The sequence below is a fragment of the Rhopilema esculentum genome, chromosome 14 (genome assembly GCF_057945365.1).
Source record: "Rhopilema esculentum isolate cy_ngs chromosome 14, ASM5794536v1, whole genome shotgun sequence".
NCBI classification, from domain to species: Eukaryota; Metazoa; Cnidaria; class Scyphozoa; order Rhizostomeae; family Rhizostomatidae; genus Rhopilema; species Rhopilema esculentum.
The window spans coordinates 2,612,385-2,636,699 of NC_142828.1; the positions used below are offsets into that span (position 1 = coordinate 2,612,385).

General features: G+C 35.5%; 1 protein-coding gene across 1 annotated transcript in view; it reads right to left on the minus strand.

Annotated features, from left to right (window-relative positions):
• Positions 1–24,315, minus strand: part of LOC135696291 (uncharacterized) — a 73,463-nt gene that overhangs the window by 14,305 nt on the left and 34,843 nt on the right. Inside the window, exons 22-43 of the mRNA XM_065215640.2 lie at positions 23,731–23,994; positions 21,861–22,111; positions 21,142–21,370; positions 18,654–18,998; positions 18,257–18,313; positions 15,781–15,905; positions 14,828–14,886; positions 14,007–14,188; positions 13,404–13,706; positions 12,584–12,931; positions 11,873–12,193; positions 10,673–11,467; positions 9,877–10,197; positions 8,512–9,129; positions 7,866–8,222; positions 6,941–7,258; positions 5,790–5,960; positions 4,978–5,268; positions 3,748–3,906; positions 2,429–2,602; positions 1,227–1,397; positions 418–527 (exon numbers count right to left, since the gene is read on the minus strand). Of these exons, the coding sequence (XP_065071712.2) occupies positions 418–527; positions 1,227–1,397; positions 2,429–2,602; positions 3,748–3,906; positions 4,978–5,268; positions 5,790–5,960; positions 6,941–7,258; positions 7,866–8,222; positions 8,512–9,129; positions 9,877–10,197; positions 10,673–11,467; positions 11,873–12,193; positions 12,584–12,931; positions 13,404–13,706; positions 14,007–14,188; positions 14,828–14,886; positions 15,781–15,905; positions 18,257–18,313; positions 18,654–18,998; positions 21,142–21,370; positions 21,861–22,111; positions 23,731–23,994 (5,969 nt within the window). The remainder of the gene's footprint in view (positions 1–417; positions 528–1,226; positions 1,398–2,428; positions 2,603–3,747; positions 3,907–4,977; positions 5,269–5,789; positions 5,961–6,940; positions 7,259–7,865; positions 8,223–8,511; positions 9,130–9,876; positions 10,198–10,672; positions 11,468–11,872; positions 12,194–12,583; positions 12,932–13,403; positions 13,707–14,006; positions 14,189–14,827; positions 14,887–15,780; positions 15,906–18,256; positions 18,314–18,653; positions 18,999–21,141; positions 21,371–21,860; positions 22,112–23,730; positions 23,995–24,315) is intronic.

Consider the following 24,315-nt stretch of genomic DNA (forward strand, 5'->3'; position numbering starts at 1 on the left):
TTCCAAAACTGCTAAGATGGAAAGACGACCGGGCTCTGTCAATTATCCGAAAAATGTCGTTATTATAGAGGAAACGAACAAGATTTTAGTTAATATGTTGTAAAATGTTTGCTTTTTTCAAAGCCATTTTCAAGTTCTGTACCGCCAAAAAACTTTCTTCTGTTTACATAATGGCGGCTTTGTAATGATATAGTACTGCAAACAATCATTTTCAGTTTCTGGTCTAAAAATACATTGTAATTTTACTTTTGAAGTCGCGTTTAAGTTAGAGCAAAACATCTAGAAGAGGAAAAATGTTTTGATAAGACAATAGCGTACAGTGAAAATAATTGAGACTTTGAATAAAATTACTTTCCTAGAAAAAGTTCCAGAAGCAAAATAGTGCTTTAGCTAGTTTAAAACAGACTGTTTACTCACGTTGTCAGTGACTTGCTTAGAAAGTTCAATTGTTTTTGGATGTGATCCGTATACTAATTTGAAATCCCACTCAAAGTCAACCAATTTAACAGTGAAAAGAACAGAAACATCTGAAATGAATTGAATTTTCTATTAAAAAATGTATGGACAAAATAAAATGAAGTTAAATTCTGAATAAGAATTTTAAAGGTAAAATTCACTTCAAAATCTAGAACTCGCCAAAAAATTAACTGTGATGACCGTTTCAGACGAAAATATTTGTATAAGTTTTGAGTTGGGAACAAAGATGACTAGGTAAAAATGTCGTTTTAGGCTCCTTGTTGTTTGCAAAAAGAGGGCCAGTTCAACAAAAACATTTTGTTACACGGGCGTAAGTTAAGATTTGTTGCAGTTTATTAATTATGATGATTTTTTGAAAATAGCTTTTGGTATTTTGCCATCATACTTTGCTCCTATTCAATACAGTTAAAACAAGAAACTTATTTCGGAACAGGCTGTGAAGTTCTTTTGTAGGTGTCTTATAAGAAAGTATTATGTGAGTTAATGAAATTTTCAGGGGAAAAGTCAGTTTGTTCAATTATCAAAATATGGCCTTAAATGAACTAGCTGTCAAGAAAAAACATGTTTTGAATTAAGAGAGATTAAACATTGACTGTAAGTTTCTTCTTCGCGATTTGCTGTCTTGTTCGCTTTTAGCTTTTACGCATGCTCTTCTGTGCGTATGTGCTACTCCTACAGCAACATTGCTCGTTACATCTGTCTTCCTTTAGCACAAGGGTGCCATAACCACTGAAACATACTCAACTAACCGTCGCATTGATGTAGATTACAAGGCTGCCACTCAGAATTAGGCCCTTCGCATTCCTTGCCCTCATATTTTGGTGATGGATTTTCACAGTATCGTTTGCGCAGTAACTTCCCTCCTCCACAGGGCCGATCGCAAGGCTGCCAATCATTCCACGATGTCCAACCGCCATGAACTGTTATAAACAGCATTTAAAAATTTAATAGTGTTTTTGAAACGTTTTACGTAAATAAAGCTAGGCAGTACAATATTGAATTTCTTTGGTACAATCCTCATAGCCTGGGGTCACAAACTGCCAGACACAAGATGCCTTTGAAGACACAGGGCTGGATTAAGCCGAAAACCCACTCTGGAAAGTGATCCGCGGATCGGATCAGATTTTGTGTTGCGCAAGCGCTTTGGATGCAAAAATAGTCACATGACTGATCCGCGACGGATTGAAACGGATCGAAAAAAAGTTGAAATCATTTCAACTTTTTTTTGAAGCGTTCCGGTACAGTAGTTTTCTTTTGATCAAAATCGAATTAGAACTTGTTAAACAATAGAGCACTTGCGTCATTCTGTGTCACGTGCATTCGAATCTGAAACGATGACCCCCTCCCTGAAAACCTTCAAAGAACAACTATAGTCGGGGACAACTTTTATTTTATCTTTACGTTCACTTTTTATAGCCTTAGTATTATTAAATATTGTAAATTAGGTTTGATTGGTAAATTTCTTTTGTTACTAGTATTTTAACATATTTATTAGCTCTTATTTTAATCTTTTAAACAGGTCAGGTTGAAAAACATATGTATGAAGCTTTAACCTGTATAAATATTATAAAATGAATGAAAATGAAATGAAACGAAAGAACCACACGATCTGATCCGATCCGCGGATCATTTTCCGGAGTGGGTTTTCGGCTTTAGAAAGCATTTCGTAAATAAAATGTAGTGATAGGTCGTATTGTATATATTGATGTTTCGTATAGAGCTGTTCAGAATTTGTCATGGAGTAGTCCTTTCTCAAACTGCACAAAATAAGTTGCGAGTTGCCTTTTAAAATGACAAGCAATTATCATAATCAAACTCTGCAAAATAATATCTATCAATTTTCAATTTAAGATAGACGTTTTCAAAATTGCATATCAAAAGGTACTTTTCATCAACGTCAATATCACATTATCAGTATGGTCGGTGTCAGATGTTTGTTATAAGTTCATACCTGGGCATTTATGAACATTGCATTCTGGTATGATATCGACAGGAGAACCAAAGCAGTATTTTCCCCCATGAGCATCAGCGGGGCTGTCACATTTTCGATAGCGATGTCGATATCCATAGCCACAGGTCTTGTTGCAAGGAGTAATTTCGGACCATGCTCCCCAATTACCATTAACTACAAAGAGAGAGAGAGGAGGCCAAACTTAAAAAAAATAGTGAGAATTCTTAAAATAATGTAAGCAAAATGAAATAAACAAAGAAAATTGGAATAGATAGATCAACAAGCATATAAATGTAGAGGTTTCTTTTTTATCACTTTCTGAAGTAACCTGGGTACATTGAGGCTTTAAGTGAAGTAACATAATTTACGCAGAGGATATATTTGAAACAAACACCTACAAACAGAATCAAAGGACAGAGCAATATATATTGATGTCGCGTTAAAGAATATATCATGCTCCTATCACGGAATATATTATTCGATGTGAAAATAGTGTCATCGATTTTAACAGCGCATGTGCATATCATGCAAAATTTTGGAAAATACTGGAAAACCTTTGGGAAAATACTGGTTCGTCTCCCCAACAATAAAACGATATTTAGTGTTTTGGATTCAAAAGTCCTGCAGTGCGAACAGAACGCCTACCGTGTTTGATCTATTTAACGCGCAGGGCGTTAATTTATTCTTTTAAGCTTAAAGGGTGGGCGTTAATTAGAAAGAGGCGTTGATATAGAACATAAAACATATAACATGAAAAATAACATAACACAACATAACATAACACAACATAACATAACATAGCATAACATAACATAACATAACATAACATAACATAACATAACATAACATAACATAACATAACATAACATAACATAACATAACATAACATAACATAACATAACATAACATAACATAACATAACATAACATAACATAACATAACATAACATAACATAAAATAACATAACATAACATAACATAACATAACATAACATTACATAACATTACATAACTTAACATAACATAACATAACATAATATAAAATAAAGAACATAACATAACAAAACATAACCTAACATAACATAACATAAACATAACATAAGGAAGTGGGCGTTAATGAACTTTATTCACTTTTAGAGTGGGCATTAATTAGGAAGGGGCGTTAATTAGGAAGGGGGTTAAAAAGAAAGAGGGCGTTAAATAGATGAAATATAGTATCTGGCATGCAAGCTATCCAATAGAAAATGAATCCAGTATGGTGTAACCAGGATCTCAGTGTCCTATGCTAGTCAAAAACAAATGAATCAAAAGTGAAATAACCTGGACATGGCTTCTCGTTACATTCAAATATCTGTTCAGTAAAACCATCCGCGCAAATAGGAACAGGAGTACAGCTTCGAGTTCTCTTCCTTGTTCCTCCTCCGCAATATTCCTTTGAACACATGCTCCATTGACTCCAATCTCCACATCCACAATCAACTAAGAAAAAAGTCAGCTTTTATTTAACATCACATAAATTTTTAAAATATATTGTTACAAAAAGCGCATTACGCAAAGAACTCTCAGAAAGGATCTAGAATGTTAAAAAACTTTTCTATGGGCAAAGGCATGGGAAGTCCTCTAAAAGAATTCTAAAACTATTGTGAGCACTTCTTGTTGAAGAAATGATAACTCACTTTACATTTTTAAATCAGCGATCAAATCACACGAATGTCAAGTCTGCAAGTGAAGGATCTGCAAATAATTTTACCAAGGAAATTTCTTTTTATAATAAATGTTTTAGGAGCTTTTATTTTATTATCTTGTAATTACTTTTTGTGAGTAGTTGGCTTAAATTAGTTATATACTATTTTATGTAATAAGCCACCTTTGGATGAAGGTAAAAATAACCAAATTAATAAAGATAATGTAAAAATCGGTTTCAGAGCTGAAAAAACATTTGTTATGTAACATTTTAATAATTAAAAATGAATTATTCGATTTTCTTAAATCACATCTAAGTCTCAACTTCTTGAGTTACTGCTGCAAAGTTGAGTTAATTATATCCTATGATTCTAACTACCGTAAAAGCTCTATAAAGCCCCCTCTCTTTCAAGCCCCCCCTCTTTTAAGCCCCCTCTCATTTAAGCCGCCTCTCTTTTAAGCCGCCTCTCTTTTAAGCCCCCCTCTAGGACTGAAAATATTAATACCCCCCGGAGGGTTTAATGGAGCTTTTACGGTAATTATTTCTTTATTTGTTGTCAATTTTCAAAATATTTTCTATTTAAGTTCTTGACAGAAACTAGTCCATATATGTTACTATGGGTATTGGATCTTCATGTGATTTTGCAGGTGAATAAATTATGTTGCTAAGCACATACATTATCTTCTGCTCACGTGATCAGTTAAGCCTTAGACTATGAAAGCTAATTGAATATTTATCGGAAGACAAAAGGCATAAGTCAGCAATTTATGAGCCGTTTTTTCCAAGCCCTTCTTTTTCTAGAAGGACCCACATACCAATACACCTAGCACATTATCAACTCAAAAAAGAATAGGCATTTTATTTACCAGGAGACAAACAGTTACATAAGCGGACAGTCTCTCCATCAGTCGGAGGCACTGAGTCGCAGCTTATTTGTTTAGGTACATTCTTGAAGCCTTCGCATTTTTTCGAACTGTGTACATAGCTAGGATGATACTTCTTGCTATAGCTTGGATTTGTTGTGGAGTCTAGGCAGTTATAACCAAGCTTTTCGTATGTCTTTGTTGAATTCAATAACTGAAATTCTGGGTAACAGTAAATGCCGCGGTTTTGACACACTCGAGAACAATTTTCGCCGAGACTACCCATTATAGGCCCTGTTGAAAAAGCAAAAAATTAGTTAGCAGACAAACATTCTTCAAAAGTCCCTAGCCCTTCCCCCTTCTGAAGACCTTGGTTGAAGGTCAAAGGTCCTGGTTTCACAATTTCACAATCACAATTTCAAATAATCAACTGGTAAAATAACTTAGTAACCGGAATGGATATTCTGTGTTGATGATTTTTCAAGAAATTGCAAAAAGGTATTGTTTGCCTAACCCTTGCTTAATTATAATTCCTAAATGATCTTGCCGATTCCGTTCGACTTAAGCGGACTTGTTTGCAAGTGAATTGAGTTTTATCGACTTTTTGATAAATTAGACTTAATCTGAGCTCGACTGATCCGGAACTATTTCTTCACATAAAGCATATCAAAACTTATGGTGACTGAAGAATTTCGAGATAAAGGGTGTTGGTCGACTTAAGCGATAGTCGAATTAACGAGGCTTATTTGTAATCCTGAGCATTTTGAAATTTGGTAATACTCAAATCTTTTAATGCTAAGAATACCAATTCCTACCACTGCAATGTATTGTGCCACAAATCTCCGTAACCGTCGAGTTGCCCTTGCAATCATCTCCGCCACTGAAAGGTGCTGGGTTGTCACATTTACGAGATCTCTTTCTAATTCCTCCTCCACAGCTTTCACTGCAGAAACTCCACTGTGACCACTCACTCCAGTTGCCATGTTCTAAGGAAATTGATAATTTAAGTAAAGATATGCTTAATATAAGAAAGTTAAACTTTTAAATTGATCAATTGTTTAACGTAGAAAATATTATCCCTTTATTGGTTGAAAACATTATTCTACTAAAATGTTTGTTTTCCTAAACAACTTTTGCAGATTATAAAGTTATTTGTTTGCTATCATGGAAAAGATTTAGGCCTCTTGGCAGCAAACAACCAATAAAGAATTTCTAACTAAATACTAAAATGTATTAAAAATGCAACGATAAACTAATATAGTAAAATTAAATCTATAAGCAATATTGAATTGGCAATATTAACAGACTGAAGAAGCATGATGTAAAAGAATGGGAAAATATTATTTTTCTTATAAGCGGCACGCAGTATAGTTAATCCTATCCAGCCTAAACATGGACGTAAAAATATCATCATGAATAACTTCTAAAGTCATAAAGGCATACAGTAAATACTAAACACAGTCTGAAGTATGGAAAGGTTTGGACATGTAATTTTCAGTAGCAATATATACCTAGCAAGCGATTTTTTAAAGAAATCAATATTAAGGAACAAAATGTATTGTTTCATTATTTAAATTTCATTGTAAATTCCTTCATTGTCATTTACAACTTAAGCGTATGAACAGAAAAAAACACAATTAACCTTGTTGTATGTTGTTTAATACTCTGGGTTCAAGACTCACTCGATAAAAAGAGTCTGGTCCCCAGGGTACAGTGGAACCTCCATATAACGGACACCAGTGGGACCAATGTTATTGTCCGTTGTAGAGAGGTGTCCGCTGTATGGAGGTGTCATCTTTTTATACCTCTTGTTTTGGGACTCAAATATCTGTCCGTTGTTTGGAGGTGTCCGTTGTATAGAGGTGGCCGTTGATGGAGGTTTCACTGTAGTTGCTTAAATACTAGTCAATAAACACAATCACATCAATAGAATTAGAATGTCTAGTCAAATATTTCGAGTACTCACTGAAATCTCCAGTTTGCGTATAGAGCAAGCTAGAGTTGAAGCCAACACCCTTTGAGGTATAAGCAGCAATCATAAAAGTGTAGTTAGATTTCAAATGCAGATCATCAATCAACATATATTTTTCCGGTGGGTACTTTTTTGTCTTCTGCCAGTTGAAGTATGTGTTTGTCTCTTCAAGCAATGAGCTTAGTTGGAAGTATATTATGTAACCCTGGATGATGCCATTTCTATACGGTGGTGGAATGTCCTGCCATTCTGTCTGGAAACTCTTCCCAGTCACTGCAAATGATCTGGTAACATTTGGTGCCTCAAGAGGAACTAAAACGATAAAAGTGTAGTTTGAAGAAAATTGGAATTGGAAAGAAAAAAGTTGCGGGTTTCATCGATTTTAGTCACTGGGTTATGGGTTCTTCTCTGGAAAACGTGGTGGATTTCTGGTTTTGAATATCGGATTTTCCAAACTTTAGTCTGTAGGTTCTGATATCCCCCTTGTGCCCCTTTTCTAAAGGGTACATGTTTGATAGGAAACTAAGGCATGGAAGGTTTTTTGAAGACTTAGTAGAGGGGATAGTCAATGTCCAGAAAAAAAGTCGGCCTACTTGAAAATTGAATTTGAAAGTCGGCCTAGAAGCGCTCAAATCGTAATTAATTTCTCACGAGAATGAGAAGCCAAAGACTCGAAGGCTAAAAAAGCAGGCTTTGCCAATAAACAATAGCTATTGGGTAAATCTACGATTTCGCAAAAACTGAATTTGAGAAATATTCTTTAGGCGATTATTGATAAGTATTAAGAAAGTATCATGAAGTTGGGAAGAAACATGCGCGGTATTCTATCCCTTACTCATATTTTTGTTTTTAAAGCTGAAATCCTATTTTCCCTGCTGTGACGTAGCTATGACACAGGGCAACGAGTGAAGCAGTTTACCTGATTCATCCGTCTGGAATGTTGCGTTTCCGCAAGGACCGTAACCAACTGATGTTTTAGCACATACTTCACAACGATACCACGTAAATGGAGTAAGACCATTGATTTTATAGTAAAGCATATCACTGCTGATTTCATCAATTGAGAAAATTGTCGTATTCTCAGGCGGCACTCGCACACAGTCACCATCTTCAGGATAGTTCATGAGTCGTTGGTATTCGCAGTTCTTCATCCATTTGATCTTGTAACCAGTTATAATGCCTTGTCTCTCCATTATTGGAAGCTCTTTCCAATTAAAATTCAAAGATTTGTGAGTTTTTTGAGCATAAATATTTATCACAGGTGGAGACGTTGGTCCTGGAATGAAAAAAACCGCCATTATGACTTGAATAGCTTCCAGTACTCGGTGTAAAGCAACGTGAACTGTAGGGAATCTGAAGCCGATTTATGATAGGTTTGTGAAGCAAAGAAAACAGAAATTGGTTCTGAGTCATTAAAGGAAGTCGTACAACCCCCCTTTCTTTAATTTAAAAAAAATGCAAAGCATTACCTATGAAATATACAGTTGTATTTCGATTTTTAACTGAAGTTGATAGTTAAAGTTCTACTAATGATGACGTAATAGAGAGACATGATATTCACTTACGGCTTTCAGCTGTTCTAGCTCTTGTCTTTGCATCTGGTCCACAGCCAATCACAGTACAAGTCCTAACGCTAATGTTATAAAACGTGTAAGGCAGAAGACCAGTCAATATGAGAGCAAAACTGTCTGACTTCATTGAAAAATTCACATAATTGCGCTGAAATGCATGCAACAATGTTATATTCATGCTGGCATTTGCTCGATCGCTGCCAATACTGTTTTGAAGCTGCTGTTGTGATGCCGTAGAAGAGTTCAGCAAACCATTAAGAAGATCATTAAGAGTTTTGTTGACTAGGTTAATTGCATTGTTAGTTACATTGTTAATCAATCCTCTTGGCCCGGTTGAGGGAGTTGTGATGGCAACACCCGGAGGCATTCCGACATTACGCCTTCTTCTCGACTGTGTTGTATTTGTATGAATACTGTTGTCTTTGTGTTGTCCAGCATCTGCGTGAAATGTGTATGTATTCACAATACCATCGCGGCGATTTTCCGTTACTGTGACATTAAAGCTGAGGAAAATTCCATTCAGATGTGACTTTTCAGTCTGCTCCCAGAATGGAACAAAGCCATTTGATAATATATTTTTGATAGTCAAGTTTCTTGGTGGTGCAGTGGGAGCTGTAAAAAACATGATATCAAAATATCAATATATAGAGGTTGTTTGAAGGCCTTCATATCAGCACAATGGTAGCTAAAATTACAACCGGTATATCATCCTTTGAATAAGTGATTTTTCATTACTTGATTACTTGATTACATGATTACATGAGTACTTGATAACTTGATTACTTGATCACTTGATTACATGATTACTTGATTACTTGATTGCTAGTTTACTTGATCACTTCATCACGTGATTACTTGAATACTTGATTATGTGATTACTTGATTACTTGATTACTTGATTACGTTAAACTGTTTACAATTTTTTGCGTAAGTGCTAAGAGGCCAAGCTCCGGAACAGTTTCTGAGAAATAATTACTATCCAAATTTATTCAGTATTTGTCAACAGTGAATAAAAAACAAAGTTAACTGATATTTTTGAGTTAGCTCAAACTGATTAAAAACCGACTAAGGCGATAGTTGCTTATATCAATTCTCATGCCATCGACAACGTGTTCTCAGGATGTATAGCAAAAATAATTCTGAGGGAGAATTTTTCTTGAAAACTGAAACCCAATCATGCCCTAGTTATTAAAACCTACACTTGGCATTTCAGCGGCTATAATTTTATTTTCAAACAGGAAACCAAGCAGCCATTATAAAGCACATCTCACTTAACAACAAAAATATTACATCTTGACAGATTAGTATGCTTAATAATTTGAATTCTTATACAATTGCAAAAAAGCTATACAAACTTACCATCTTCGAAAGTTCGAGATGTCACGCGAGTTGAATTAGGCCCATATCCAATGGATGTGTAAGCTATAGCTTGGAAACTGTACCAAGTGAATTCTTTAAGGCCTTTGATTTTACCTATAGTAATGACTTCATCTATTCTTTTGAAATCTGCAGTCATGTTTTCACCTATCATTTCGCCAAGTTCATTGGTTTCTTGATAAATCACATGATAGCCCCTGATGATGCCATTGACAACATCAGCGGATGGCACCTCCAGATGTACTTCAACACTTTGGCTGGATTTAACTGATACGTTGAATACGGCAGGGGGGCCATCGGGTTCTAGGAATAAACAGCAAAAATTAAATAAGAAGAAAAACAAAACATGCAAGTATGTAGCATTTTATTACTTACTGGCACTTCATGACATACTTGGGAATTGCTATTAGAGATAAAAAAGGACAAAAATTCGAAAGTTTTAGCGTGATTGCTCTGCTCCATAAAAACATTATGATACGACGTCAAATGACAGAGCAACGAAGCTGGCAACACACCCTTTTAGCATATGGCTTTGATTTGTTTACACTCAAGTGGGAATAAATCGATTCAGCATTTCTAAAGACGTTATTTCGTAATGGACCAGTCATTTAACAAAACGAAAACAACTACTTATGCAGCAAGACATCCAAAAACCAGGATAAGGTATTCCTAGTTATCAATCCTGAAAAGAAAAACACTAAATTGAAATTTGCTTGTATTCAGCCTATCTATCTTGGTCATTTTTCGGTTAAGAAAAAATACAAAGCAAAGATCATACCATCCTCTGCTGTGAAGCTGCACGTTTTGTTCGAAGTGGGTCCACGACCCTTGACATTTACAGCTTGCAAGAAGATGCAATACTTTCGATACTTCTTCAGCCCAAATAACGAAGCAGATGTGTTGGTAGAATTTTTGAAATATTTGGTTTCATTTGATGCAGGATCGAACAAAGGCCAACATGACGAATGGTTGAAACACTCATTGTTTGTGAGCTCGTCTTCTAGTGAAATGAAAATATTATATGGGAAAAGTACTCCATGTGCACAGTGGAGCTCAAGTTCATTCCATGTAGCCAGCATTGATGTCGATGACATATTTTGGAATCCTGTGATATTAGGCGGGCAGGTAGGCACGTATTCATCTGTCTTGACATATATTGGCTCGTTAAACGGTCCACAACCCTTTATTGTGCAGGCTGATGACCTAATACTGTAGTTAGTCCAATATCGCAGACCTTCAATAGCGTAGTTAATTACATCTGATGTTCTGCCAATATTTGTCATATTACCACTACAGCTACGGGCCATGAGGTGTGTTTGTCGTGTACTGCTATCCACGCTACGATTGTGGCATTCAGACAAACCAAAGGAAAAGCAATTGATTGCAACGCAACGCTCTGTTAAGATATCAGCTCTGTAATACGCTGTTTCGCCAGTATTTACGATCATGGCTGATACGTTGTAATATAGTATCTCTCCGTTTTCGCTGTTAAGATCTATGCACCCAGTGGTGTAGTTTAACAACGAAGAACCGATGCCTGTGACATTAGCAAAGCCTGGAGACGCACTCGGGACTAGAAAGAATATGATACAATAATTAGACTTTTGTTCTCGAAAAGATGTAAACTTACAAAGAACGTAAATATTTTAGAGTTCAGCCATTAGAATTTAGAATTAGATAATTTAAAAGCAATGACGATAGAGTTATCATTTTCAATGACAGAGAGAGTCTAAACAGACAAAATTTTATTTTGGATATTACCACGTTGTGCTGACATTCTAAGGTGTCATTCTAAGGCCTGCTATTGACCTGCTACGAAATGCAATCAGATGGAAAACTAGATCATGAAGAATTACCGAAGAAAGTTTCTAAAACAGAGTCTATTTGGTAATGACTAGATTTAGATTTAGCTGCATAAACAAGATAATCGAGATAGCAAACAAAGATGAGTGCAGATCAAAATTTCAGGGATACGTACCATCTTGATCAGTTCTTATACACAAGCTCAAATAAACACCTGCTCGCAATTCAACGTTTCCAGCAATCGAGATGTTGTAATCTCTGCCAGCTTCTAAAGGGCCTATGAGAAGACTGGTTTCATTTGGCATAACAATGACTTCAGTCACTGTAAAAGGCATGAAGATAGCAGGAGTGCTATACTCCATGTATTTCAGAGTGTAGTTTGATAAATACCAGCCGTTCAGAAGTTCAATGTCTGTTGTAAATGGTGACCACGATGCCAAGAGATATGAGCTGTTAACAACGCTTAAATTGTAATTTGGTGTAAATACCTCTGGCTCTGTAACAAACAAAACATTCACCATAAATAATTAGAATACAAAGGCTGCAAATAAATACTGTGTTTTTAAAGAATTATTCGTGAAAATGTTATTTTTTCAATTTAGGTGCTAGCTAAACTCATTATTCTCAAGAAAGACAGTAGAATTCTTAAAGAAGCGATTAATGTCTAACAGCCGTAGGGAAATGTATCTTTAATCGATGATGATATTGTTACAATAAATATATAATGACAAATACCTGTACGGACTCCAAACTTTTGTCAATGGGTACAGCAAAGACAAAACAACATTCTTACCAACTTCTTTTACATTCAAACTTTCTTAGTGCAAACTATTATTATTTTACTATCATTTTCCATATTACACTTTCTTAGCGCTAGACCACATACCTCCTTGATTAGTTCTCCAGAATATCTGCCTCAAAGACCCAACCCCTTTGCTGTTATAAGCACCAACTATAAGTGAGTAGTTTGTAAAAACCTCCAGCCCAGTTAAACTCAAAGCTTGGCTAAAATCTGTGCTGTTAGTTCTAAAATTGACATGCATCGGATGAGTCGACTCAACACTTGTCAGGTTCTTTAAATCCAGATGTGAATTAATTTCCAGCATTGACTGGTAATAGACTCGATACCCTACCAGGAAGCCATTCCAATTGATTGGGTTTATTATACTTATATTGAAGTCGATCGTTTGTCTTCCACTTGCCTCCACTGCAATCAATGGTGCTTCTTGTGGTACTTTTAGAAAAAGGAGAAGTAAAGAAATGGTATTAGCTATAAACTACGAGAAATAATACAATAAAAATGCAACCGATTTGTTTGCAGTGCAATAAATGTGTGTTCTGTTGATTGCGTACTGTTCATAAAACCATCTATCTAGTCTTATATCACAACATATCTACCAAATGTTTTGATCTCAGAAAATCTATGTAAAGCTCTAAGCAGGTGTACATTATAGTGATAAGCAAAAAGGAAACTCTAGAAATGCTACTGATACATTAGTAGATGCTGATGAGATGGTAGTACTGGCAAAAACGAATCATACATCATCATATTTAGATATAAGGAAGATGGAAACAGAAAATTGTTGTGAAAAGAGCCTCTTAAGTGTATAAAGCCAGTTTCAATGATAGCACTCTACAAATGCCCACACCTTCTCATAACTCGCCTTTCTACATATATATTTTTGAAAATTCATGAAAAAACTTACCATCCTCATCAGTCTCAAATTTAACTTCGAAAGCATTTCCAACTCCCTGAAGAAACAGTGGTTGTATCTTGCAGGTAAAATTAAAATTTGGTGGAAGGTTTCTAATAACAAATTGATTTCCCTCTCGAAACTGCTCAATCTTGTGAAAAATTCGCAAATTTTCAGTGATCTTTGATACTCCGACGACTGTAACGTTGTAACCAGCTGGAGCAGCATTTGTTGCTTTGATTGTAGGGTAACTTCTAACAGAGGCTGTCCTCGAAGTGACGTTGAGAACATCAGCTTTTTGAGGTGTGAATATCACTGCCAAGAAATTTAAATGTACTGAAAAAATGCAAAACACTTCATCGTAGAGGTAAACACAACCTAGCAGATCTACGTTAGGCAAACGTGCAAAGGCGTTTTTTCCATTGCTAACTATCGTAAGGCGTTGAATGAGGACTGAATCTGAACTGTCTCACTTAATAAGTATATTTATGCATCTTCGACGTTTTATACTCTGAAGAGTCTCAGACGAAAAGCTTTAGTATGACTCAAAATGTTTGCTTTTTCAAAGCCATTTTAAGTTCTGTACCACAAAAAGATTTTTTATAAATGTCTTACCTCCAACTGCAGTCAGTGACATTGATAATGAGCAGGAAATCCCGCCACAGTCTGTCACCTCACCATTAAAAATTTTAGAAGAAAATATTCTCCGAACTCCTTCATCGACGTGAGCAAAGAACAGGCGAGCACCGACTTTAAAATGGCATTTTTTTAACCGCTCAAGGTCGCATTCGTCTTTTCTGAAACGGAAGCGGACTCTTTAAAATAGCTTTGTACAGCTATAATTAACTCCAAAATGCAGAGGAACCCAACAGAACGAAACTGACACAAAAATTAATTCATGTCTTTTGATAAAGAACAAAAGTAGTGTAAATATGTTCATAAATCAAGTTTATTTGGCCTAAGGATTTATTCAAAAGTATTCAAAATCAACTCTACTGTGGAATTTTGAGACATGGTTCAATTTTCGTTCTGATCAAGTCATCAATGTAAAAGTTGCTAATGAAAGAAACTGATCAATACATGTCAGCAAGATATCAAACGGAAAAGCAAAATACTGGTTTTATATCGCATTTAATTCGGATTAACAAGGCATTCAAATATGATGGATCAAAAAAGAATGTTTCTTTTTTTGGTTGATGTTGAATTTCTGCTGTCACTTGGCTCATTCAAATAAATTTTATACATATTCAAATGCTGTCACTTGGCTCATTCAAATAAATTTTATACATATGCTGTCATTACATCAAGACAGAATCCAGTCAAATACAAAGCTGGCCCGCTTCAATCGCTTACAGGGCTATCTACTATCTTTTTGATTTTATAAAGCAAAGTTTTATTGCTGTTAATTTTGGCCACTTGAATAGTTACATACGTACTTTATGGTATTGCACTTGAACTTCCGATAATTAATATTTCCAGAAAATCGCTGTGCCATCTTCGAAAAAGGAGACATTATTTCAAGGATTAAATCTTCCAATGCAGTTAATACGAAATTCTACAAAGAAATCTGTTTGTTTATATTGCTATACCGTATTTCCTCCAATAAAGGCCACTCTCTTTAAACGCCGCATATTGGAAGCGACGTTCATAAGAAAACAGGCCAAACAAGAAATAACGAATAGATTTTACGCTTACTATTCGAAAGCTATGAAAGTTTTTATGCAATTGGGACAATGACTCTGATGGAGACACTGGCATCCATTTTATCCTTTTTATAGCACTTCTCTTGTCATTTTTCATTTGACACACGCTTTTCATTTTGTATTAAACGCTGCCCTCTGATGAACACCGCATCCAAAGTTGGATTTTTAATTAACGCCGCCGCGTGTAATACACGTTCTTTAGAGGAAATGCACTATATGAAAGCGCACAATAAAGATTGGCAACGCATATTGCCAATGTTTAAATCGCTTCGAACATTCCTAGTAATAAGCTCTCCCTAAATAGGAATATTACATAATGGCACATCATTTGAGTTAAGCACATACATTTGAAAATAAAACAAAGCCTATAAATGTTGACAGACTTGTGGCACAAAGCATGTGCCAATGTGGGTAGCGAAAGTAGAAGCTATTTTAAAAATTTGAGAATTGACACAATAATTTTTTCCCTTTTAAAGATAATTACCAATTCTCAATATACAAGGCCAGGATAATAAAATGTAGTCAGAATACCAAACTGAGGTGAAGGCTATCAGAAGTCTATGTTCACACTATTTTCAAATTCATTATTCGAGTATTGAATCATTTGCATAAATCAAGGGTTTTCGTTTTTTGGCTGCAGGAGGATTTTCATGAATACTCATTACTGATAACATACAATTACTTACCTCAAAACGAAGTCTTTGACAAAAAAAAGCAAACTCTTTGCTGCCTAGATGATCTGTTTTAGCGGTCCACCTTGGGTAGTGCAGATGAAATACTGCAGCAATGTCTACATTAACGTCCATAGAATCTACATCAAGAAATAAAATTACAATTATTTTGCAATATATCAACTTTATCTAGTCTAAAGTTTACTTATTTCAATAAAACCTTTTTGTACGGACAATGTTTGATTTAAAAATGTCAAATGCCTTTAATGCTATCAAATACAGCTATCTTGAAGTATCATTATCTTTGATATTTGACATCTTTGAAAGCCCTGATATTCGACATCTTTGATGGCTTTAATATGATGATAATATATTTCATTTAAACCAGAACGCAGTAAAATCGTTTGATTTAAGATACCGAATACGGTTATGTCCACGCACACAACACGTTGAAAACAAAACGCAATAATTATGCATGTTGATATGAATTAGTTGGTTGGAATGATGAGTATTGAATAGAGAACAGATATGGTTATTGAATAATAAATGAAATATAGAAAATGACAACTTTTCTCTGAATTCTGCATCTTTTCACTCCGACGCTCGTTAGAGATAGTGGTACCAACATAATATTCAACACCTTTGAAAGCCTTGATATTCGACATCTTTAATAGCACTGATATCCGAAATCACTAATAGCCCTGATAAAGACATCTTTGAAAGCCTTGATATTCGATATCTTTAATAGCACTGATATCCGAATCACTAATAGTCCTGATGAAGACATCTTTGAAAGCCTTGATATTCGACATCTTTAATAGCACTGATATCCGAATCACTAATAGTCCTGATGAAGACATTTTTGAAAGCCTTGATATTCGATATCTTTAATAGCACTGATATCCGATACCACTAATAGCCTTGATAAAGACATCTTTGAAAGCCTTGATATTCGACATCTTTAATAGCACTGATATCCGAAATCACTAATAGCCCTGATAAAGACATCTTTGAAAGCCTTGATATTCGATATCTTTAATAGCACTGATATCCGAATCACTAATAGTCCTGATGAAGACATCTTTGAAAGCCTTGATATTCGACATCTTTAATAGCACTGATATCCGAATCACTAATAGTCCTGATGAAGACATCTTTGAAAGCCTTGATATTCGATATCTTTAATAACACTGATATCCGAATCACTAATAGCCCTGATAAAGACATCTTTGAAAGCCTTGATATTCGATATTTTAATAGCACTTATATCCGAATCACTAATAGCCCTGATAAAGACATCTTTGAAAGCCTTGATATTCGACATCTTTAATAGCACTGATATCCGAATCGCTAATAGTCCTGATGAAGACATCTTTGAAAGCCTTGATATTCGACATCTTTAATAGCACTGATATCCGAATCACTAATAGCCCTGATAAACACATCTTTGAAAGCCTTGATATTCGACATCTTTAATAGCACTGATATCCGAATCACTAATAGCCCTGAAAAAGACATCTTTGAAAGCCTTGATATTCGATATTTTAATAGCACTTATATCCGAATCACTAATAGTCCTGATGAAGACATCTGTGAAAGCCTTGATATTCGATATCTTTAAAAGCACTGATATCCGATACCACTTATAGCCTTGATAAAGACACCTTTGAAAGCCTTGATATTTGATATCCTTAATAGCACTTATATCCGAATCACTAATAGTCCTGATGAGACATCTTTGAAAGCCTTGATATTCGATATCTTTAATAGCACTGATATCCGAATCACTAATAGTCCTGATAAAGACATCTTTGAAAGCCTTGATATTCGACATCTTTAATAGCACTGATATCCGGCGCCACTAATACCCTTGATAAAGACATCTTTGAAAGCCTTGATATTCGACATCTTTAATAGCACTGATATCCGAATCACTAATAGCCCTGATAAAGACATCTTTGAAAGCCTTGATATTCGATATTTTAATAGCACTTATATCCGAATCACTAATAGTCCTGATGAAGACATCTGTGAAAGCCTTGATATTCGATATCTTTAATAGCACTGATATCCGATACCACTTATAGCCTTGATAAAGACACCTTTGAAAGCCTTGATATTCGATATCCTTAATAGCACTTATATCCGAATCACTAATAGTCCTGATGAGACATCTTTGAAAGCCTTGATATTCGATATCTTTAATAGCACTGATATCCGAATCATTAATAGTCCTGATGAAGACATCTTTGAAAGCCTTGATATTCGACATCTTTAATAGCACTGATATCCGACGCCACTAATACCCTTGATAAAGACATCTTTGAAAGCCTTGATATTCGATAGCTTTAATAGCACTAATATCCGATACCACTAATAGCCTTGATAAAGACATCTTTGAAGCCTTGATATTCGATATCTTTACAATACAAATATAGATACAATATTGTGGCAGTGCTGTTTAGTCAAGTAGCCTTAACGTGATGCTTACCTGCACTAGTTGCATTCCATTTTAGAAGATTTCCAGGGATGTTTTTGATAGGGTTCACTACAATATGAATGATTACTTAAAGTCATTGCGTGTAAGATATCGTATGTTCTGGAGGTAATTCTGGCTGTAATATAACGGATTCTATGATCGAGAACAGGATTTTAGAAAATATTCTGATTGTTAGGGTATTCGGCTGATAGACTTACTCCATGAGCCTCTGTTTCGCTACTGCCTCACTTTACGGGCGCTACAACAGAGGCGTAGCGAAACAGAGGCTCATTAAGAAAGTCTATTGGGCTCAGACAATGAAAATTCCTTTGTGTTTATAGTGTTGAATATTGCTTATATGTAAAGATAGGGGCAGATTCAAAAAAATTATAATTAGATAACACCTTACTTGTGTTATAAGTGAAATCTAAACAAGGGCTACTCTCTGATGACTTCTGTATAAGTTTGTTGGAAGATTTTTGCAAACAAGAAGTACTCGATTTGGATGTCGATATCATTCCACTCTTGTCAAATCGAACCTTATCTTCATTTCTGCATGTATCAGATGATGTTGTAGTTCCTCCGTCGATTTGCAAAAACTTATTGGATGCTAGCCTAACAAGGCAGCCTTCTTTCGAACGGAAAAGAAGATTCTTGCATCTAGTATACCACCCAATTATGAATTCCGTTGCCGATGAATGAATGCAGTCAGCACTGCTTCCGTCCTTATGCTGTGTTATCAAAAGAGGCTGATCTGAAAAAGAAAAAGCAAAAGTAAACTTGTCATCAACGATACGTTTATTGCCACTTGTATAATATTCATCCACTAATACTAAGTATAATATTCAACGAAATATTTGGAGAAGATGGAGACAAAAACACACGGGATATTTTGTCGACAGAGCTTGGCTTTTTGAACTCATTCCACACTGTCAAAATAGCAGTACCATAAATCCTTGGCGGCCAGTAGCCTTATGCGATCCATTCTGGAACATGTTAACAGTAAGTGAAAAACTTGACTAGCCATAACTAGTCATGTAGTTTTTCTAGTAGACAGATTTCGAAATAGTGATGAGCTTAGACCTGTTAGTCTCTATGAAAAAAGTGTGAAATATAAACAGCAGATCACAACTGGAAGAGGCTTACCCTAAAAGTGTGAAGCTAGTGCTTTTTTAAGTCTGGTTATATATCATATGGTTGCTATTAGGCTAATTCTTAGATAGTTATTAGCTTTTATCTTCTCCTTGCAGTTCTACAACATTGTTTTCCAAAGTTTTTCTAGGAATAAGCTTCGACGTCATCTTTAGTGAGTTTGAAGAAAACAAGAGATTCCCAATCCAACGAACCCCTTATGTACCGAAATTCCAATGGAAATCGGTCCAATTAATCCTGCTGAATCAAGGATCCTAGTTCAGCAACCCATCAGCTGAGCAAACTCTAGTAATAAGGCCCTTATTATTTTCATTCTATCAATATAAGGCATATATACACAGTTGATTAAGTTGAAGCTAAATATGCCAAACTCAAAACAGAAACAGAAGTTTTATTTGGATTATCGAGTTTTTAAGCTATCAAGGTTTCGAGGTTTCGACCAAGGTTTCGAGGTTTCGACCCAGGCTTCGAGGTTCGGCCCAGGTTTCGAGGTTTACACCTGAGAATTGAATTTTGCTTTCGTATACAGCTATCGCTTGAGGCCAGTCTCCTTTGACGCTTTTTTGCAGTGTTCTTCCGAAAAATCCGCGACGACACATGCGCAGAAAAAAAAATTTGAGAGAAAAGCGTTCACTAGTTTCTACTTTTCGTCAAGCAAAATTATCCGAGGAAGACATAGGACAATAGAATTGCATAATTTTCATAATAGGCCTTTGCAAGATGGCCATTCTCACAGCAAGCGGAATTTAGTAGCAGTGAAAATAACTTGCAGTTATATACTTTACTGGTAAGCTATAACTATGAATAAGCTATAATTCTAGTCCATAACCAAATTTAACTTACCAAATGCCGATTTAATTGGTATTCACCTTTCTGATCTCTGTCTTAATGTAATTTGCGCATCCAATCTATACGTGTATTTTGAAGAGCTTGATCTCCAATGTAAATATAACTGAATTCATTTTTCTTCGCATAAACAAAAACCGTAAAAGACAGACCTGAGACAACATCTTTGTTCTAAGAATCTTGCGCGCCCTGAGATTTGATCGAAATCAGTGGAGGTTGGAATGAGTAGAATTTTGTATTTATTTATAGAACTTCGAATTTATTATCGCTATGCTTCAATAAACGTCAAGACCCTATACGAGGAATATCAATTCAAAGAACCTCAAAGGCATTGAATCGTGATAAAAGGAGAGGGTATACCCAAACGTATCAAAATCCGCTGAGTCATTCGTGCCTCATTGTTATTGGTTGACCTGAATCTGATCATACAAAGTTGCCTCGTACTGATTAACTAAACAGCTTCTTTCGATAGCAAGTTTTAAACAACGGATGCCGATATCACATGAACCTGAATGACATCCTTTAGAGAAGGTTTATTAACCATGACTTTACACAACTGCAGCATACGTTTTTCGTAATTTCTTTATTGCTTTTTTGTTTGATCGTCTACAAATCGACGATCATCATATACTGTCCATTAGTGACTAATATGATGTACTTAAGATTTTAAAGAAAATTCAAGAATTATTAACCTAAAATTGTTGCAGAGTATCAGCTTATCAATCAGAAAAATTTATCACTTTTTCATGCAGTTCTATTGAAATTCACGAAACCGTTGATTCTTTATGTCAATGGCCTTGTGGTAGACAAAGTAGTATTGAAGAGTGTTTTATTTATGAAGCGTATCTCATTACGTGTATTTGCAATCGATATTGGATTATAAAAAAACTGTCACTTGCCATCAGCATCATCAGGAAGTTGAAATTCGATGTCCCCATTGATTTTAACTCCAACTGCCATTCCATACAACCCAACCACGTCAAGAAAGGGCATATTATTGTCTATCCCTTCCCGTGAAGCTCTCCATCCATCAATACGAGTTAAGAGTTTCTTGTCCTCTTTCTCGATCGCAAATATCGGAGGAAAATAACTTACAGTAATGTGTGAAATCTTTTTGGAACCAAGTGGCTACGAAAAAGCAACGCTGTGTGATCTCAATGTAAAAAACAACGATGAAACCCTGACAAATTTGCAACTTTGAATTTAAACTGTGATACTGTGAAAAGCTATTGATACAAAAAATCTTTAAAAAGAATGATGTGAAGCAAAGTAAAGAGGATTGTAGAACAAGTGATGATTTGGTAGAAAAACGAAAAGTATAGGGCTAAAGCAAACACATTTATATGGTATAATACCCATAAAGCTAGCAGCACCAATGTTCAGCGTTGACATTAGAGAGTACTAAAAGTACCTCTAGACGGTGCCACAAAAACATGGTCACCATCTCCACAAAGATGTAGGCAATATAGGGGCTATCATATCTTCAAAACCGAGATTTGATGAAATTTTAGGAAGTAAATATGCAAATTTTGATAAAACCCATTTTAATGATGAAATAAAATCTCGTGTAAACGGGGCCTAAATATGCCAATAAGTGTAAAAACAGGTATAAACTTACCGTGTCATTTGGAATAAAGCTGCAATCACTGATTTCAAAGAATTTTTGGGGCAAATTAGACGTGTCTACGCCCCAACATTCAAAACCATTGCAAGCGATTTGAGAAAACTCACTGCCACCAATTAGGGTGTTCATATTTTTAAACGGACCTCCAGACGATGCAGAAATGCAGTGCCATTGATAAAGGCTTTTTGCAAGGATATTACCCTTAGGCGACGATGAAAGGTCGGTTACACGTCCCATAAAATTAGCTAGAAGAAAATAAAATGTTTAAGAATCTGAATGTTTCACCCATGTATCACAGAAAATATATTTTAAGAAGTTTTCATATTTGATCTCATAACTTGAAAGAGCATCTTGAAATACCTTCAAAGATGCCAATTCAGTTGATTTTGTTACAAATTGGCTGAGATATCGCAAGCACATCAAAGCTCTGTAATTTGGTCTTGGTTAATAACTTTATGAACCAGGCCAGAATAAGAGTGATCCGTTAGCAAACTTAAAATCTTTCATTGGCCATATCTCGCCCAACTTGGAACATATCTAACTAATTTTGCACAATGAGAGGTATTTGATGCTGTTCTTTAAGATTATGTGGTCAAAATTAAGAAATTCTAAAAATGGATTTTTGATGACGCCACACTTCGGTAATCTATTTAGCAAAAAGATACCCTACACTTCCTACTTCTCCCAACCCATCAACTCAGTGCCGTCCAATCCAACCTAGTCAACCCGGGTGCCTCAAAACACTCAATACTGGGTTTCTGGCTGATATGATTTATTTTTATTTTTCGATCAGATTCAAGCTAGGTCCCCCTACATAAATTTAAGGGGGCATTTATACCCATTCCCTGTCTTGGCTTGGGTTTGCAACCAGGTATTTTCTTTCACAGTTTATTTTAAACTTCAACTGTTTGGCTCTTACATTCTCTGTCTTTATACACAACAGGCAGTTTGCAAAAAATTAGCTCTATCAAAAATCCATGAACGTTAGAATTTGTAATAAAATACTGCCAGTTCTCTGAAAAGAGATGCCTACAAAGATGCCCCATTTACAGCAGATCTCAAACTTTTTCCTTTTTAGTTGCACACATAGTGTCAATATATTTATGCGATATTTAAGAGAAATCAGATTTGGCTGTAGGAAACGCGAACTGCAGTCCTTTTTATAAAAATGAACGAGGACTCGGTTAGCTGATAAAATCTGCTCTGTTATGTTAACGCGAGAAACAGCTTCCAAAAGCATTGTTTTTCCTAATTTTAATCTAATGCTTCTTCTAATGTTTTATCTGGGGTATGCATGTTCTTACGTAGTTTTTATTTTGTTGGTAAATCGGGTCTCTGTCTTCTTAAAGAGTGTGTTCAAATCTTAAGGAGTGCATTGGTCACCAAGTTATGATAAAGTGATATTGTAGAACTCATCGACTTTAGACCCCTGTAAATGATTGCAATTATCAGTTAGCTTTCTTGGTGTAACATTGTCCAAGTTGTCTTAAACACTGTACAAGACACGTATCTTTGCGCTATTTTTGTTGGCAAGCCAAAAGTTCAACGATTTATTCAAAATATTTGCTTAACATAGGCACAAGTGGAATTCTAACTCAGTCTTTAAGAGTCTCTAGCTTTTATCATTTTTCTTTGACTTAACTCTTATAAATTCAAACGCAGTAAGAAATTATGAGCATTTACATTAGGAGTTAGAGTGGCATTAGGAAATTCAGTTATAAGATACATTTTAAAGGCAATCGACGAGGCTGAGTCATCTGTCAATCAACATTGGCCAATGAGCAACCGCGATATCACTCAGGAGCTTCTTGATTGGCCGATAGTTGATTGGCAGATGACATAAGCCGCATCGGTAGCAACATACTATTTGTCAAGAGGGGTTCCCATGATGATCCAACAGGATTTTCTGGTGTGATACCCGCTCTTCTGTATAAACTATTGTTCTTGTGTACTGCAATAACACCCAACATCCCTGAATGAATAACCTGAATGGGCTCGCTTGGCAACGGTATCCAAGATCCATCATGATATTTATAAGCAACATCAGATCGATCAACTGCCCACAAATCACCGGGTTCCTTGAGGGCCAATTTTCTGAAGAGAATCCGGCTTTCAGTAGCTTGTTGTCCTGAAATTTGATTAAATTGTGCTAAGAAACCTTCGAGGGATGAAGTATTCGATAATGTTAGGTAATTGAAGGATATAAAGGTTAGCTCAAGATACTATTGAAGTGGATGTCACATGATAAATTGTAAACTTTGTTATTGCTCCATTTCCTGTGACTTCACATTCCAAGCTTCCGTGGCTCGTTTTTATAATACAAGCCAAAAGGCTTATCAGATACATAAAAAGATTCCTTTTCTTCAGATACCTTAAAATATTTCTTCTTTTTAGATACCTAGAAATCTTTTCTAACGTACATTAAAATTATCCTTTTTGGATCGATCGC